At 31.6% G+C, this 18,452-nt stretch overlaps 1 protein-coding gene across 1 annotated transcript; it reads left to right on the top strand.

Annotated features, from left to right (window-relative positions):
* The first annotated feature begins 1,024 nt into the window (after positions 1-1,024).
* Positions 1,025-10,577, top strand: LOC117182759 (GDNF-inducible zinc finger protein 1-like). Its single transcript, XM_033375864.1, has 6 exons — positions 1,025-1,223; positions 2,223-2,417; positions 2,501-2,668; positions 3,863-4,048; positions 8,124-8,318; positions 8,400-10,577. Exons 1-6 carry the CDS (start codon positions 1,025-1,027, stop codon positions 8,915-8,917), a joined length of 1,461 nt encoding a protein of 486 aa, XP_033231755.1. The 3' UTR covers positions 8,918-10,577.
* Positions 10,578-18,452: the final 7,875 nt, after the last annotated feature.

Raw genomic sequence — 18,452 nt, 5'->3', positions numbered from 1 at the left:
GAGGGAGCTCTTCTTAATATTTTGACACCAAAATCATGTCGATACACCTTACCGACTGCGAGTAAAGCCACCCACGCTTTAACTTGACAGACTGTACAAATGCGACAAGCATGCTTGAACTTATAAATTAAAAGATCATTTAACTACCCATAAAAAATTCGAATGGGGCGTCGTTCCCTATTTCAGATGTAAATTGCGTGTTAGATGTCTAGAATATTTTTTTGCAGTGATTAGAGAACAAAATGTATTATTTCCTGCATAATATACGTTTACAAATGTATTGTTCTGACACAATAAATTAATACTTTCTTGGGCATACGATACTTTATCTTGATTTAGTATTTAGTCAACATTTAAGTTTTTGTGATCTACTACTATTACATATTATCACAAAAAGAAGATTAAGGTCATTTTTATCTTAGGCTTAAGATGGTTAAAACCCAATGCTTCAGAGGCGTTTTTGTTAGAGTTTGATTATTTGAACCTTTTCACCGGACTGTCCTAGTATACATTAGCAGTCACGGATGCATTTTTGTAATACAATCAAGTGATCTAATAAGAGCAGTATGACTAATTTGAAATATTATGGGAGCGTTTATTAATTTTGAACGATTTCTAATGATCTTGTTCTTGTACTATATCGCATCGAATGCATGTCATTAGTATGTGCATTTCGAAGCCCCACCATGTGGCCTTAGTTTCCATTAGATGTCGTTGTACCGAATTGTAAACAGCATAGTGTTTGTAGCATTAGATATGTCGGCTTGTGTACCAACAAAGCAACATTTGCGGGAAGGTTTACTTTTCTTTTTCAATTCGAAGAAAAGTGCAGCTGAAAGTCATAGATTGCTTTTGAAAACTTACGGGGATTATACTCCATCGATTAAAACGTGTGAGTACTGTTTTTGAAAATTTCAAACTGGAGATTTCAACACGGAGACCGAAGAACGTACAGGCCATCCGAAACAGATCGAGGATGAAGATTTAAAGACGTCACTCCGTAAAGACTCGTATCTAATGCAAAATGAGCTTGCAGAATAATTGGGAGTTGATGATTCAACCATTTCTAGAAGCTTACATGCACTCGGAATGGTCCAAAAGCCAAAAAAATTGGGTGACATACGAACTGAAATCAAGAGACGTGGAAACGAGATTTTTCACTTGTGAACAGCTAATTCAACGGCAAAGACGGAAAGGGTTTCTGCAACGTATTGTCATTATCAGTGAGAAGTGGATTCGCTATAATAAGCCTAAGCTTAGAAAATTCGAAGGTTAAGCAAGGCCAACCATCAACATCAACACCAAAACCAAAACATTCATGGATCGAAGCGCATGCTCTGTATTTGGTGGGATCAGCAGGATGTAGTATTGTACTATAAGCTGCTATGAACTAACCGAACCATCGCGGGCGACATTTATCGAAAACAAATACTATAATTCAGCCTAGCATTGAAGGAAAAACGGCAGCAATGCAAAACGTTGCATAACCTGTCAAAATATACTTGGAAACAATGAAATGGCAAGTCCTACACCACCCGCCGTATTCTCCTTGCATGGAGACGACTGATTACCACTTCTTCCGATACATGACTCATGGTCTGTCTAAGCACCGATTCACTACTTATGAAGATACCAAAAAATGGGTCAATTCGTAGATAGCTTAAAAAAAGAGGCTTCTTCCGACGTGGTATTCATATGCTGGCAGAAATATGGGAGAAAGTAGTGGCTGGGAATGGAGAATACTTTAAATGATTAACTGGTAACCAATTTTTTAAATTAAACCCCCATTTCACCCAAAAAAGATACCTCAAAATTCTTCACAAGTTTACAGCCCGATACGTCGAAGAAATTTTTGTTAGTTTGATTTTCGAAATACTCTGCTTTGGACTGTCCCAGTATATATCCCCAGACACGGACGTATTTTGTTTAATTGATCTGCTTGGTGTAAGGTTATTTTTATACCTGAAAGAAAATTTTAAAACAGTCAGGGAAAACTGTATGTCATTTGTGCTTCACCTATCTATTTTTCATGGTAAAAATTTGAATCACCTTCAGAAATTGAACAAGAAAGACACAAATTTATAATATAATTCTTCAACGCTAGTAAATAATGTAATGTGATGTAACATACAGTATTAACTTAATCTATATCTACTATAAGATAATGATTAAAATCATCGAAAATTTCTACTTGTAGCCTTAACGTTTGAATTTTCTTATAGTCCATCAGAGTGCTTCAAATACCGTCAAGAATTCCCAGAGTGTTCCTAAGAAAGCAACAGAAAGAAGGGATGGCGGACCTTCTTGTACACCTACTGAAATTATTTCGAAAATAAATTTTGATGCCAAGACTTCAACTGAAATGATTTTATTCGGCAATGACAAAACTTTGAAAATAAAGGAAGGAATAATCCAAGGTATCGCCAGATTTTTAATCAAAATGTCTTAATTAGAACTATAAACCCAAAATCTCAATTTATTTTTGTTTTTAATGTTTCAGTTCAAGAGACTGCAGGACAAAAATGTAAAGAAACACATGAATCCACATTTTGTGCTATACTTATAGAAGATGGTGATAATTTGACTGCTAAAGAAAAATTATGGATCCCAGAGATGAAGCTAATTCAAGAATCAACACAGGAAACGAGGAAAAATACAAATGTGAAAAGTGTGCACTCAGCTATAAATTTAAATCAAATTTATATCGCCATCATAAATTCGAAAACTAGCATCATTAAGTTGATATTATCGTTCAGCCCATGCAGCAGTAAAATCACAATTTTTTGCGACTTTTGTGACCATGAAAAAAATAGAAAATGTAATTTGGCAAAGCACATTGCTAATTTTTATTTCAAATAATTCAGTACATGTAACTTTAATTACTGCATAATACTCCATTTTACTTTTTGAAGTTTCCAAACATAAATAATTTTCTTTTATACGTGCTTTATAAATTTTACCCTGAATGTCTGTTTAGCAATTTCAAAATTATAAATTCTCCAGGATACCATTATCGCTGTATTTCAAAAGCAATCAAGTGACCTGAAAAGAGCAGTATGCCTAATTTGACATATTATTATTATTTAAAAAATGAGGAAGCTTATTTTTCTCGCAGGCTTTAGATGGTTACAACCCAATACGTCAAAGGGTTTTTTGTTGACTTTGATTTTGCAAATAGTCTACACGGAGGTGTCCCGGTATATTTCATCAGTGACGAGCGCATTTTTGTATTATTATCAGGGAAAGTCGGGAAATGTCTAAATCTTCATTTTGTACCCTAATTACATATTGTACCTTAAATTTAATACTAAACAAATATAACTTTTCTAGTTGCAGAAAGTTGATCGAAACTAACTACGAGGAAAAGAGAAAATTTTAATCTCTAATGTCAAATTATGACAGATATAGCATATTTGAACAGACCATCGAAAGGCGAAACTTATAACTTTTTGTAAAATAAAATTGGACCAGTACAACAAATAATTATAAGATCCTTGTTATTAATATACACACCTATTCAAGACAGAAAAGCATGAATTAAGAATAGTAAATTTGTATTTGATTTATTTATGATCTAAGTACTTTAATCTTTATTCATTGGGTTATTATTGGTAATTGGGTTAAGGGTTAATGCATGTCTTTTATGCTCGAAATATCTTTTTTTTTTGTTAAAAATTTTGAATTGCCTTTAGAAATAGGAAACGAAGTTATAGGTCAACCTATAACATATTTCTTGCACGTAATTAAATAATGTAATGTGATGCTGCATGGATTATCAATTAAATCTCTATCTGATATAAAACAAGGATTAAAATCATCGAAAATTGATATTTTTAACTTTAACGTTTGAATTTTCTTGCAGTTAAGCAGAGTGCTTCAAATAACGTGAAGAATGCTCAGAGTGTTTCTAAGAAACCAACAGAAAGAGAGGATGGCGCGCCATATTCTGATACATCAACTGAAATGAATTGTAATACCAAGACTTCAACTTGCATAATTGAATATGACCATGATGAAACTTTGGAAATCAAGGAAGGAATAATCAAAGGTAATACTATATTTTCAATAGACCTTTTCATTTCAATTACTGTTGAGCACGCATGCGCGAAAAATAATTGTAATTCCGTTGAACTGTGTGTTCCTTTTGGCGAATCTATAGTGTAATTATGATAAAATCATTCTTTTTAAATTAATTCGAGGGGTACTTGTGTCAAAAAGTGAACTAATATGAATCAATCCGATGTGAAGAGAAATATTGTGCAAAAAAAGAGTCAGGGCTCATAAACGATGCTGCTACGTTCATTGTAGAAGTGACAGACACACAGGCTGGGTCGACTCACATGGGCGCGTGTGCTCACATATACTTTTGTAGTTATCCACCTCCTTGTAGATGGCTCTAATGTAGGGACATAAGTGGGGGTAATATTTTCTTAAAATATCTTGGCGCCGCCATTCTAGTGTTCGTTGAGGTTATAGTTTTGTCAACAAACTTCAAATTTTCCTAAGTTCCAAAAATTTGTGTCTCGCCGTATGAAGTGAAATCAGGACATTGAAAAATAAACAAAGTTAAAGTAAATTGAAATGTTTGTGCTGTGCCAGGGTGTCACTGATTTCACTTCTCTATTATAATTCGAATAAATAAAATGTTGAAAAAATGTTACATTTCATGTGTTATGTAATTCTTCATTTATTGAAGAATTATTGCAAAATTGTACAAATTTATGCCGAAAAATGGTACAGGAAACAGTATTTACACATTTTTCGTCTTAAATTTGTGTAATTTTGAATTAATTTGTTTATTTTCTCCAGTTTTAATTCATGCAACACATTCAAATAATATACATATTTACGTGCACAAGAACATGGATACGCTTTAGTTTGCCACCTGCTTGTAGATTGCGCAAGTGTCGCTATAAGTGGTCGAACGCGCCTATGGGAGTCGATCCAGCCTGCAGGCACAGGAATGCATAACACGAAAAGTGTTATTTTTATTTTATAACAGAAAAAGCAATTGAATCGTCATGAAAAATTCGAATGTGGCGTCATACTACGGTTTAGCTGTACATTTTGCGCTAAACTATTTCGACGAAAATATGACCTTAATAATTATGTTGACCACATGCAGTTCAGTTCATGCTGCAGTCCAACCACAATTTTTTTACGACTTTTGTGGCTTTAAAATGAATCGAAAAAGTAATTTAGCAGCACAGATTGCTAAACGCTATTTCAAATAATTCAGCACGCAAAACTTTAATCACTGCATAATACTCAATTTTACTTTTTGAGCTTTCCAAAACTTTAAATTAACTCTCCTAATCTGGAAAATCTGATCTGGTCCAGGTCTGACCTAATCGAAACCGTCTAGCCTGGAAGGTCTGGTGTGTCTTCGGATTGGCGCTGATCTGCTAGCCAAGAACCAAATAAAGTCATCAGCAAACTTTTTCACATATTTCAACAAATTTACGGGGTGTTCAAAATGATAGAAAATACAAAATTCACACTATGAAAACAAAAAATATCTAAGTTCGATCTATTCGTTTCTATAAGATATTTCGAAAAAGTTATAGTGTGTATAAAATTATAGAAAATAATCAATTTATTTTATAAAAATAAGACTTTTTTCTATTCAACTTGAAAGTCTAGTCTAGCGCAGGTCTGACCTAATCTAGATCGTCTAGTCTGGAAGGTCTGGTCTGTCCCAGGACTGGCGCTGATCAACTAGCTAAGAACTAAAAAAAAGTTTTAAGTTCGATCAGCAATAATAAAATAAAAAATGCACACTATGAAAACAACACTTTATTTTCCTATTACCATGACAGACTAGCCTGACCCAGGTTTGACTCTGGTCAGCTAGACAAGAACAAAAAATACCTAAGTTCAATTAGTTTCTTTTTTTTTGGCATATTTCGAAAAAGTTGCAGCGTGTCTTAACTAATATAAAATAATAAATTTATTTTATCAAAACAAGATTCTTTTCCTGTTCACATTGAAAGTCTGTTCTCGTCCAGGTTTGGCGCTGATCAACTGGCCAAGATCATCAATTGTAAGTTTGGTCTGGAAGTCTGGCCTGACCCAGGCCAGATTTATTTTTATCGAGTCTTTAAAAAAATAAAGTTTCTTCCGAAACAATTAGAATTTATTACTCGGCCCTCGGCGTGCATAAATCTTGCCAGACCTGTTTGACTTATTACTATTTTGATGTCGATCAAGTGTCATAAACTTTCAGCCAGCCCATAACTAGCAGCTAACCGGCCAAAACCCAGCGGCTGACCCGACGGTTTGGCCTGGGGCTAGCCAGAAAAAACGTTATGCTTTTGGCCAGGCCCAAGCCACACCATCTGGCCAGCATCAAGACGGGAAACCCGACGGTCAAGTCTGGGCCAGGAAAGCGCCAGAACATTTTTTCACATGGGAAACGTCTGTTTAGAGGGCGTAAAATTATACATTCTCCATGAACCCATTATAAAATGTGTTAAAACTTTGCTTCAGAGATGTCTCTGATTTTTTTTCTTGTATCGATATATTTTCACAATACAAGCATCGAAAATGGCGGCTTTCGTAGTCTCTTAAGCGTTACGAAAATAGCTGGCTACAGGTGAGGGGGTACAAAACTACTGTACAAACCCTAGAGTTTCCAAGCCTCTTATTACAAACCCTGTGGTTTATAATAAGAGGCTTGCAAACTCTAGGGTTGTAATGTAGTTTTATGTCCGCTCATATGTGTACCGCCATTTTCACAACGCTTTCCAGGCTACGCAAGCCGCGATTTTCGATGTTCTTTTCGTGAAAAATTATATACGCGGCACGTAGTGCACTATTCTTCCGTTCATTCGGCGCTGCTGCCGTCCCTTGATATGTAAAACATCAATAGAGATTCGGAATCTCAAATATTTATTATATTGATTGCTTATATTTGATTTAAATTAATTATATTAACGGCGAACTTTTGGCATTCAAGGTGAATGTTCATATATTCATAGTAAAAATCTTTGAAAAATACCTTACGCAAGGTTTTTAAAAACCTTTTGTTTACTCTCAGATCATGGAGATTGTTTGAAAAGAGACTTTAATCCAAGCGCCATTGAAGAATATTATTGAAAAGTTTCCAAAATACATTATGCCATACGGAATCCGAAAATTTAGGAATCAAAGATGAAATCGAAATATAAATACAAATGCGACAACTGTGCTCGAACTAATAAACTAAAACATCATTTAACTACTCACACAAAATTCGAATGGGGCGCGTTCCCCAATTCAGATTTAAACTGCGTGGTAAAATATTCAAACGGATAAGTAACATGACTCGCCACGTACATGACATACATTTTTGTATTAAACTCAGACACGAACAAAATCTAATAGATTAATTCGAAATGATTCATCAATAAGGAGCCTATCGAACTGGTGGTACCGAAGGGTCAGACTGTATTTACAATCTCGCCCTCAAGTGAATATGAGGATGAGTCGTGGATGATTTAAAGGAATTTAAAACAGGAAACAAAGTGTATACGTCTACAGAATTATGCGACCACAAATGGAAACAAAATTCTTGCAGTGTAATGATGTCTTAAAAATGAATTAGGCCTTAGAAGTGAATATGATAAAAATTTAAGAGACAATTGTCAATAATGTCTTATAGTTCGACTAATTTTTTCCCCTGGGTTAGATATCTGGAATATTTTTTGTTCAGGCATTAACAAAATGCGTACTTTGAACTCCGCTTTTAAAATTGGAATTATTTTTGTTTATAAAAAGTTTTTATATGATGTATTATTTTCTATATAATATTCAGTAACATAATGTACATTTACAAATGTATTGGTCTTACACAATAAATTAATACTTTTTCTGGGCATGGCGCTGTCTCCTTATATATCCTCAATGACGCACGTGTTTTGGTTCAATTGATTTCCTTGGTGTAAGGTTATTTTTATACCTGAAAGAAAAATTTTTAACAGTGAGGGAAAACTGCATGTGTTCTGTGCTTGAACTATCTTTTTCATCGCGAGAATTTGAATCATGTCTAGAAATAAGAGACGAAAGGCATATTTGCAATAAGATAATGATTAAAAGCATCGAAAATTTCTACTTGTAACCTTAACGTTTGAATTTTCTTATAGGCCATCAGAGCGCTTCAAAAAACGCCAAGAATTTCCAGAATGTTCCCAAGAAATCTACAGAAAGAAAGGATGGCGGACCTTCTTGTACACCTACTGAAATTTCTTCTAAAATGAATTCTAATGCGAAAACTTCAAGTTGCATAATTGTGTACGACAATGATGAAACTTTGGAAATTAAGGAAGGAATAATCCAAGGTATCACCAGATTTTTAATTACAATGTCTTAACTAGAACTATAAAATCATAATCGCAATATACCTTTTTTTTAATTTTCAGCTCCAGAGACTACCGTTGAAGAATGTAATGAAATATATGAATCAACATTTTGTGCAGTATATATAGAAGAAAATGATAATTTGACTCCTAAAGAAAAATTGTGGATCGAAGAGATGAAGCAAATTCAAGAATCAACACAGGAAACGGGAAAAGACTACAAATGCGAAAAGTGTGCTAAAACCTATAAATGGAAACGTAGCTTGACTGCTCATCAAAAGTTTGGATGCGACGTCGTTCCAAAGTTTAAATGTAAATTATGTGAAAAACGATTTAAACGGCAATATGACCTTAATAACCATGTTCACCGCATGCATCAGAAAACAAACTCAAAGAAGTCGAATTTCAGGCATACTTGCGACAAATGTTTTCAAAGTTACTGTAGTGTAACAGCTTTAAGTCGACATAGACGTTTATCCCATGCAGCAGTCATACCGCAATTTTTTTGCGACATTTGTGGCATTAAAATGAATCGAAAAAGTAATTTGGTAGCACACATTGCTACTCGCCATTCGAAATAATTCAGTAAGCGCAACTTGAATCACTGCGCAACGTTTGCCTGCGAGAGCGTGGAAGAAGGTTTGCCAACTTATAAAATTCGTGTACTCTAGCTCATCGAAACTGTCTGTAACGTAGGTCATAGCCGTAGATTCGGACGATTTTTTTAGGTTCAAATAATTGATTAATTTTAAAAGTGTTTATTGTGTCAAAAGAATTGTTGGGTGCTGCGTTTTAAAATGTGGAATCGGATTGATTACTAACTCGAGTCGAAAGCACTTATTTATATAAATATTCAGAGTGACAACAAGACAGCACTTCTTTTAGGTTATTTTTTTTAAATTCATCAGCAGTACATGAATTTTTTAAGTTGTCAAACCTTCTTACGCGCTCTTTCGGAGGCTAACTTTTCGCTCGTTAGTGTTAAGCCGAACTTTTGAAATGACATAAATAATTTTGTGTTATACTTGCTAAAGAAGTGATACATTGTACGTCTGTTTTACAAGCACAAGATGATAAATTCTCCACGAAACCATTATGAAATTTGTTAAATATATATTTCTTCACGCCAAACAACGCTGCAGCCATCTCTTAATATTTAAAATATATATATATAGAATAGGCTTATCAAATTTTGCGTCAAATAAGCCCTAGCTGAATAAATTTAGCATTGAGGGTATTGAATTATCACACGAGAAAGACAAAAATAAAAATGCGACTTTTAATAAATTTTGAACTTCAACTAAAACTCTTGCCAGGGGCTAGGAAAATATATTTGTAATTTTATATTTCATGAAAGTATGTTTTAGTACTTTGCCTTTCATTTGAGCCATCAAACATTAAAAAATGTTAACGGTTTTTTGCGGTGATGTATTTTAAATTTAGAATGCTCGCCCAAAAAAATTATTATTTCATGAACCCGAAAAAATTCTTTCTTAAAATAGGAATTTTATTTTTGTCTTTCTTACGCGATAATATAATGCCCGCAATGCCAAATTGCTTCAACCAGCGCCTTTTAAAACGACGGCTAGTTTTTTTAATACTTCACTCTTTTAGTGATCCGATATTATCCGTCGACAGTGTATCAAAAAGAACAATTTAATTTTTTTAAGGAATTTTAAATTCAAATCTTTGCAAGGGTTAGAAACATGAATTTATTAATTTGATATTTCATATAAGTAATCTTAAGGATTTTTTCTTATATTTTAGCGATTAAACATTGAAAATGCTCTACGGGTTTATATTTAATGACTCAAATAAACAGTAAAATCATATATGTCATTTTTGTAAAATATCAAATTATACATTTGTTTTCCTAGCCCCTGCCTAGAGTTGAAGTTATGGTATAAAATCGGAATTTAATATCCATAAGAAAATAATCTAATATTAGAATTAATTAATATAAATACTATTGTAATTTTTATAACTATAATTTTTTCTTACATTTCTTAGAATTTATAATTATAAATTAATATCCATTTGGCCACATTATTTCACGTAGGACTCGTTTAGCTCAGAATTTAATTAAATTTCTAATTGTTTGCTTTGAATATTTTTGTATTTCTATTTTGGACGGTGCTATCACCTTTCAAATACAAAATTAATTTTCAATAGGTCATCCTGTTAGCTGTCCAATATTATCCGTCGGTAGATACTAGAAAGTGTTTCTATTATATAAGAAAATGAAAAAAAGTATTTTTTAATTCCGTTCAAAGATTTTTTTTACATTAAATTAATTTGTATTCAACTTAAGTTAAGAAATTTCTTTTGACCATAGACAAATAAATACTAGCATATTTGAATTTTCAACAATAGGAAAACAAATTAGAAGATATTAGGGTACAATATCTAGATACTAAAATTTAAAATCTATATATTGAATCCTGAGTTATATTTTCTCGATGTTTTGGAAATTATTGTCGACTAGGATAACTAATAAATCGTTTATGTTAAGATGGAAAATTCTTCGTAATTTCTGGAGAAACGAGAAAAAATCTGTCTCAGCCGAGTTCGAATGAACTGACTCAGGAAAAGACAATTTACCAATTGCTTAAATAACGTAACGGCATTGTAAACAGTCTTATGAAATTCATACACAATATACTGAAGGATTTTTTTTGCAAATATAATAATATACCAGAAATGTATAAACATATAAAAACATGTAAAGAAATTTGAAATAAAAAATGAACTCTAAAGCTTGTATAATTATAACACCCTACGTAATTAATTATCAAACCAATGAAAAAATATTTTTCATGCTTTTTAATTCGCAAAGCAATCTGAAATAATTTTCGTCGCATATTTTTTGATATTTTACTAAATTCTGTTTCTTTATTTTGTGCCATTTGGTTTTATAATAATCATCTCTAATCCTCATGTATTATTTTATTTAAGAAATAATAGAACTAAATATTTAAGAATTAATCTAACAAAATTAATCTAAACTTAAACTTGTTCATATTGTACCACTATTATTTTTACTTTATTTTATGCTACTATATATCATTATAATAAAATTACTCCTTAATTATATTCTAAAAATGCTTTGCTAAAAACATTGCTCCACTATTTTCCCCTCAATTAGTGTTCTTATCTTCTCCTGTGATATTTTATCTATGCATTTTAACTAATAACTGCTAACCATTTTCTACTTTTTTTGTTTCAGAAAATACAATTTCATTCAATATAGGAATATTCATTAGAAAAAATTAGCTAAATGCGATCACCCATTTATTTTTTCTCTGTCAAAATAAAAGATTTTTACCTTTTATTTAATTTCTCAAACTTCCAACTCCATATTTTATTTGGTGTGAACATGAGATTAGGGAACACAAATTTAACTAAGGTAGGAATCGGACAAGTTTTACATGGCTTTAATTATAAATAATTAAGGTCATGTAATTTGTATACTGAGAAAGTTCACACCAGAATTTTGTAAGCTTTCTTGAACTTTGATCAAATTTAAACCTGTCAATAAAGTCGGTGGATTCCCAGAAATCGGCACCAGAAATGAATTTTGTAAAATGCATTTTTCCAAAGTACTATTAAATATATTATTCTTATTTTGTATTCTTTTGCAGAAAATATTTGTTGTTATTAGGTTGTTATATTTGCTAACATTATTTTTTATTAATTCTTTATTTATTATCCAAGTCCCTTGTAAATATAGTATATGCCTAAATTTTACAAACTTTTTTCTTTTTTCAGGTATTCCACATTTCTTACCCGACTTCAAATTCTTTAATATGCCCGTTTCTGAATTGCCTACAACTCTTGTGAGAGAGCTCAAACAACCTGATTCTCAAAGTAAACAGTCAAAAACTGGTAAATATTACAAATGATTTTAATTCTATTTAATAATTTTCCTTTTTAAAATTAAATTAATTTTCAACAAAAAAATTTGTATAATCGTTCACTATTAGGATGGGTCCAAGAACCAATTTTAATAATAAAAAAATCTGCCCGCTGCACGGGCACATTCTCCTCACGTGTTTCATGATTCGTACTCAATGTTGTCCAAAATGTGGACTTCTCTATATTGTATTCAACATTTTTATGTCAAATTATTGCACTCTCATTTTTTATTTTGTCTCCGAGTTCGTTTTTCCAAAAATTTAATTTTGTATTACTTTTGTCTTTTAATTTTTTTTTTCGTACCTTGTATCGATCAACAAATTTCGCCTTCGGAGAACACACTGGGTCAAATTAACCCACACAAATTTTTTAAATCGAGATCGAGATTAGTTCGATAAATTTTTTTAAGTAATTTCACAATGTAGTTTCAAACGCTTGATATAGTCTGCAGAGCGGTCAGTCATCGCTGAGAAGCGTTTGATACGTAATCGAAAAAATAGGTTTTGATGAGCAACTTTTGTTTGTTCATTTTTTTATAGCTTCTGTCGTTTTTCTACAAATTTAATTAAATTGTTTAATATTAAAACCAAAACTGCACTCTTTATCCAAAAATAATTAATAAAAAATATATAGCTCTTTTTGGGTGACTAACTTTTGTCTATTTTTCCGTACCTTATGTCGTTTGTCCAATAATTTAATTTTTTTATTTTTAATGTTGTTTTCTACGAATAAGACAAAAACTACGCATACTATTAAAAATTATGAATAACAAATTTGTAGCTCCTTTTTGTTCGAACAATTCTTCTTTTATTTTTTTTCGTAGCTTGTGTCGTTTGTTTAAAAATTTAATTTTTTTCAATTTTAATATTGTTTGCTGCAAATAAAACAAAAAATACGTTTCCTATAAAAAAGTGATCCACAAAAAATTTGCAGATATTTTTTTGTGCATATTTTTTTACAATTCATCTTTTTTCGTATCTTGCATAATTTGACGCCAAAGTGGAATTTATGATTTTTCATTCATCTTTTTACGATAAAAATTTGAATTTTCGATTTTTCAATTAAAATCCAAAATTTGTTATGATAGCCTTGTAGGGCTTTCAAAAAGCAACAATTTTGTTTTCTTGCCTTTTTTCATGTTATTCATTTTGAAAGCGCTATAACTGTTAATTTTCGTTTCATCAACAAAATTCATTAGGATAAATTGTTTAATACCGATGTAATTATATAATTTGCTTCTTGTAAATGTAAAATTAATTTATATACACTTTGTTTATTTGTATAAGTAGCTATTTACGACCTTGTAAAAGTTTTAGCCAGTAAAGGGGGGGGGGCAGAATTTTTATGCGGTAAATTTGAGAAAATGTCAGATTTTTTCTACAAAGATAGACTGAAAATATCGACATTTATTATATACCTGTATCCTTATTTACCCTGAAATAATTCATAATTACGCTGTTTGACGGTCTGGAATAATTCCAATTGAGATTTTTCTTACTTTTTACAGAGAAATTAAAGAGTGTTCTGAATAAACCAAGAAAAAGAGCAACAAGAGAATATAAATCAAGATACCCTTTGTTTAAAAATAATGAAAAAGATTTTTCTTGTGAAATTGAATATATCAATGACGAATCTTTAGAAATCAAGGAAGAAATGATAGAGGTTCCCAAGGAGGAAACAGAGAAAAAATACAAGTGTGGTATGTGTGCCCGAAGTTATGATTATAAAAAAAGTTTGACTGTTCATCAAAGATACGTATGTCAAGTAAGACCACAGTTCTGGTGTAAACTATGCGGCAAACGATTTAAACGGAAAACGCACCTTTGGCGCCATATAGATCTCGTGCATCAGAAAACAAACTCAACTAAGAAATTGTCAACGAGGCTTAATTGTGATGAATGTTCTCGAAGCTACACTACGAAAAGTGCTTTAAATCGGCACAAACGTCTACAGCATGAGGGCATTACAAAATTATTTATTTGCGATTATTGTTTTTATAAAACAAAAGAGAAGGCTGTCTTGTACAGACATATCACTTCACGTCATCTCAAGTAATTAGCATTGTCAAACTGTATTTCACATTATGTTTTGTGCGCCAAAGAAGTGAACTATACTTTTTACGGCCGTGCATGAGTTTGCAAGAACGAGGCGTAGTTGAGACGTAGCCAAGTTATTGCAAACACGCTCAGCCGTAAACAGAACTCCGATTCCTCGGTACACACGATATTTTATGGAAGAAGAGCTGATTATTTCTGTTTTTCATGAATAATTCATGAGGCGCATTGAACATTAGGAAAGTTGATTATAAATAAGACGAATAAAATTAATATTTTAAGCTTTACCTTTCAAAAGCTTCTCTAAAAAACTATGATAAACTTTTATGCATTTATATCATATGTAGACGCCGGTCGTTGTTAATATGTAACATTTAAGGATATGAATCAATATCTACGTTATAACTATTTGAAAAAGTAGATATAAATATATTCTCCAAAAACTATTTAATTCATTCCGTTTTGAAGCTATAGTTTGTTTGCATTTTTTTATTATTTGTAATCTCCGGACACAAAATTTAGGTACTGAGACAAATACCAGCAATGATTTAATTTTTTCTGCAAATTTAGTTGTTTATAACGCTATAACTTGAAAACGGTGGATTGTACGAAAAAATATAAACCAAAAAAAAATCTGGTCTTGGTTTAAACCTTCTTAAAAGTATTTCGCAGAATATTTTTATAGAAATAATATGCTTATTTAGAAAAAAATTTGTAAACAATTTGAGGAATAACTTTTCGAAGACTTTTGTAGGATATTAATTAGGAGGCTTTTCTCGACTTTTTATGTTAGTTATTCCCTAGAATTCTCAGTGCATAGAGAAGTATTATATTGTGATGATAATTTTAGAAATCTTTTTATTTTAAAAATTTATTTTCTCAAAAGTGCCCTGTTTGGAAAATCACCCATATCTACTACTGCCATAAAATATAAACGAATATACGTCAAAAAATGTATTCTCTTCCGACATAATAAAGGATTATTTTTCTGGGCACTGTATATACTCACTTAAAATTTCATATTGATTTTTAATTGCTTTTATATTAGCCCTTGTGTTGCCACCGAAAAAATTCTGCACTAACAACCAGCCGGGTACGCAGGTACGATTTTGGAAGTAAAACTTGGCTATACCTGGAAACTAATACACAAACTAAATTTATATTAGTTTATTAATACTTTAAGAAGATATTTTAATAGAAATATAGTTATATTTTAATATATGGTAACCCACATAAGTCCTGAGTAAGGTATGAAACACAGGCAGCTTCAACAGTCGCGCAATCGACGTGTTTGCTGATAATCAACCACAAGACATCACTGGTAGGAAATTGGTGATTGGATGGTGCTATATTTTCAATAAACAGGCTATCAGAGAACGTCGAAAGACGAGGAAGAGTTGTCTTTCATGTGAGACACCTGTTTCCGATGAACACACTGCAAAAGGTACGACATGTTTGGAATGTATGAAGTGAATTTTTAGTTTTTAATGGTGAATCAATAATTTAAAAAATGCTTCTTTGTATTTTAACTTTCTTTTGTGTAAATTAGTTTCATTTTTTTGCATTTTATGTAATGGTAAACAATTTTATTATTTTATTTGTAAACACGTTGGCACAAGAATAATAAACAAATATGATCATTTTCATAAAATTTCCTCAATAAACAGTAAAAAATTAATGAAATTTATTGTTATTAATTTATAAGTACTTATTCTTTCCTATTTTATACTTATTTTTAGTTTTTATTGCATGAATCCTAATATTTTTGTATGTAGATACCCGGGTGGTACCAGCGTGTGTTTTTTTCAAATCAAACATTTTTTGAGAAAAATACAAAAATACAAACTTTTAATGCATTTTCGTATATAAAATTAACCAAATCATGGGGATCCGGAAGAATTTTAGTCTATCTCTTCAGGGAATAAAGTGATGTAACAAAATACACGCCGATGGGTACCCGGGTACCCGTATGGTAACGCAAGTATTAAATGCAAACGGTCTTGTACTTGTATTTGACAATTTATACCAATCTTACTACTTATTCAAATTCGTAATCATTGAAAAGCCAGACATTTTTACATTAATTACAGAGTTTTTTTGCATGATCTTTTTGTAAATAAAATAGAACATCAGAAATCGCCAGGACTTACAAGATAATAATAAATTGTTTAACTACAGAAAAGTCTAATTTATCATTTGATTTCTTTTTAGAGAAATCAAAAAGAGATTTGGAGAAATCAAGAATCAGATTAACACGAGAGTATCTAGAATTCCCTTTAAAGCACTAGATAGAAGACCACAATATACTGTATAAAAATAGTGGAAAGGTTTCCTCTTACGAAATTGAATGCGACTATGACGAAACTTTGGAAATCAAGGAAGAGATTATCGAAGGTAACATTTTATAAACTTCTAGTAAGTATATTAAAAAACAATCTTCGGCACAAAATAACAAGAAATATTTATTTAAACTTTCAGAGTATGGAAAATGTTCGGAAAGTAACATAAACCCAAGGGCTAATCATCAAAATCGATCTAGTAGCTTTAAAAGTCTTCCCATCAAAAGAAATTCGAAAATTCGAAGATCAAAGGTGGAATCTGAAAAAAATACAAATGCGACAAGCGTGCGAGAATTTATAAGTATAAAAGAGATTTGGCTAGTCATAAAAAATTTGAATGTGGCGTCATGCCACAGTTCACGTTTCAATTCTGTGGCAAAAAAATTTAAACAGAAGGAACGCATGAATAGCCATATAGCTCGCATGCATCAGAAATCCAAATCAAAAACATCAAGAACGAGGTTTAATTCTCATAAATGTTCTCGAAGCTATTCTACGAGAAGTGGTTTAAATCGACATAAACTTACAGCACACGAAATCATTTCACGGAAAATTATTTGCGAAATTTGTGATATTAAAACTAAAGAAAAATGTCAGTTGTAAAAACATATTACTTCGCATCATCTCAAGATTGAATGCTTGTATTATGTTATAGCTAAGATTACACTTTCTGAAATGACTGCATATATATTAATCAACTTCTTTTTTTAGGATTCCGAAAGAGTACATTTGCGATAAGTAAGCGAACAAAACATGATACTTACTTTTTTATACAATGAGATTTTATATGATTTATTAGGGATCGTCCATATATTACGTAACGCTTTTTTCTTTTGTTTATATCGTTGTGTCTTTCTCAACTTCACATCAATTTCATGCTTGTCTTTATTCAAACAAAAGAAAAACGTGTTACGTAATTTATGGACGATCCCTTATTCAGTATACAATATTTAATAATACACATTAACAAATGTACTGATATTATATATTAAATTCTGGATTTTTCTGAGCATTAGACACTTTCTTTTGATTTAATATTGATTAAATATTGACTATTTTGTAATCTACTAGTAAGTGTTACTAATTACAACTCACTCATCAATCGAAGAAATCATTTTTTATTTGGGCAGTAACTTCAAAGGTGTAACATTTTTTTTAATGTAGATCTAAGTGTTGTACAAGTGGAGAATTACCTGGCAGCCACCATAGCTATCAAGGTAATTAATTTTATGATGCGAAAACATAATTTTCGAATCTTGACACGGACATTAGCCTAAGTTGTGCCTTTTTATCACCAAGTTAAAAAAATGTACGACAATCGGACATAAGTCCTATATCCTATTTTAGTGTTGTCGGTTTTCCTGATTTGTTGGGAAATATTAATTTGATCTTGTTTGAGTCATATTTTGCTCTGACAATTTGACATACGATGTAATTACAAAATTCAAACAAGTAAATTTAAAAACGGTGTGGACGGACTGCCAGTACCGGCAAAAAACTTTTCGCCGGACTAATTTCTCAAACAAATTCAAATCAAGCAAACAAATTTCTCTTCCGGTGCCGGTAAAACAAATAATATTTTTAGCATACCAAAGGGACTATCAGACATCTTAGAGTAACATTATGTGATTTAAAAGATATTTTGTTACAAGAGGTCAACCCTCCAAAGTCTTGTGGGGACGGAAAGGGATCCCTGTGACAGGTCACATTAAATATATTGGTCAAACCTCATCCCCTTTTCAACGCCTCGGGTGGTCGGAAAGGCACACCTGTATCTGGTTACAAACATAATGTTGGCCAAACCCCTT

This window comes from Belonocnema kinseyi, chromosome 2 (assembly GCF_010883055.1).
Source record: "Belonocnema kinseyi isolate 2016_QV_RU_SX_M_011 chromosome 2, B_treatae_v1, whole genome shotgun sequence".
Lineage (NCBI taxonomy): Eukaryota > Metazoa > Arthropoda > Insecta > Hymenoptera > Cynipidae > Belonocnema > Belonocnema kinseyi.
The sequence above is the reverse complement of the archived record's forward strand: the minus strand, read 5'-3'. Positions and strand labels throughout refer to the sequence as shown.

Excerpts from the sequence above, each read along its gene's own strand:
- LOC117182759 (XM_033375864.1), top strand. The coding sequence starts at position 1,025 with ATGAGCTTGCAGAATAATTGGGAGTTGATGATTCAACCATTTCTAGAA. Across the intron at positions 2,418-2,500 it reads AAAGGAAGGAATAATCCAAG|TTCAAGAGACTGCAGGACAA; the intron begins GTATCGCCAGAT and ends TTAATGTTTCAG. Across the intron at positions 4,049-8,123 it reads CAAGGAAGGAATAATCAAAG|GCCATCAGAGCGCTTCAAAA; the intron begins GTAATACTATAT and ends ATTTTCTTATAG.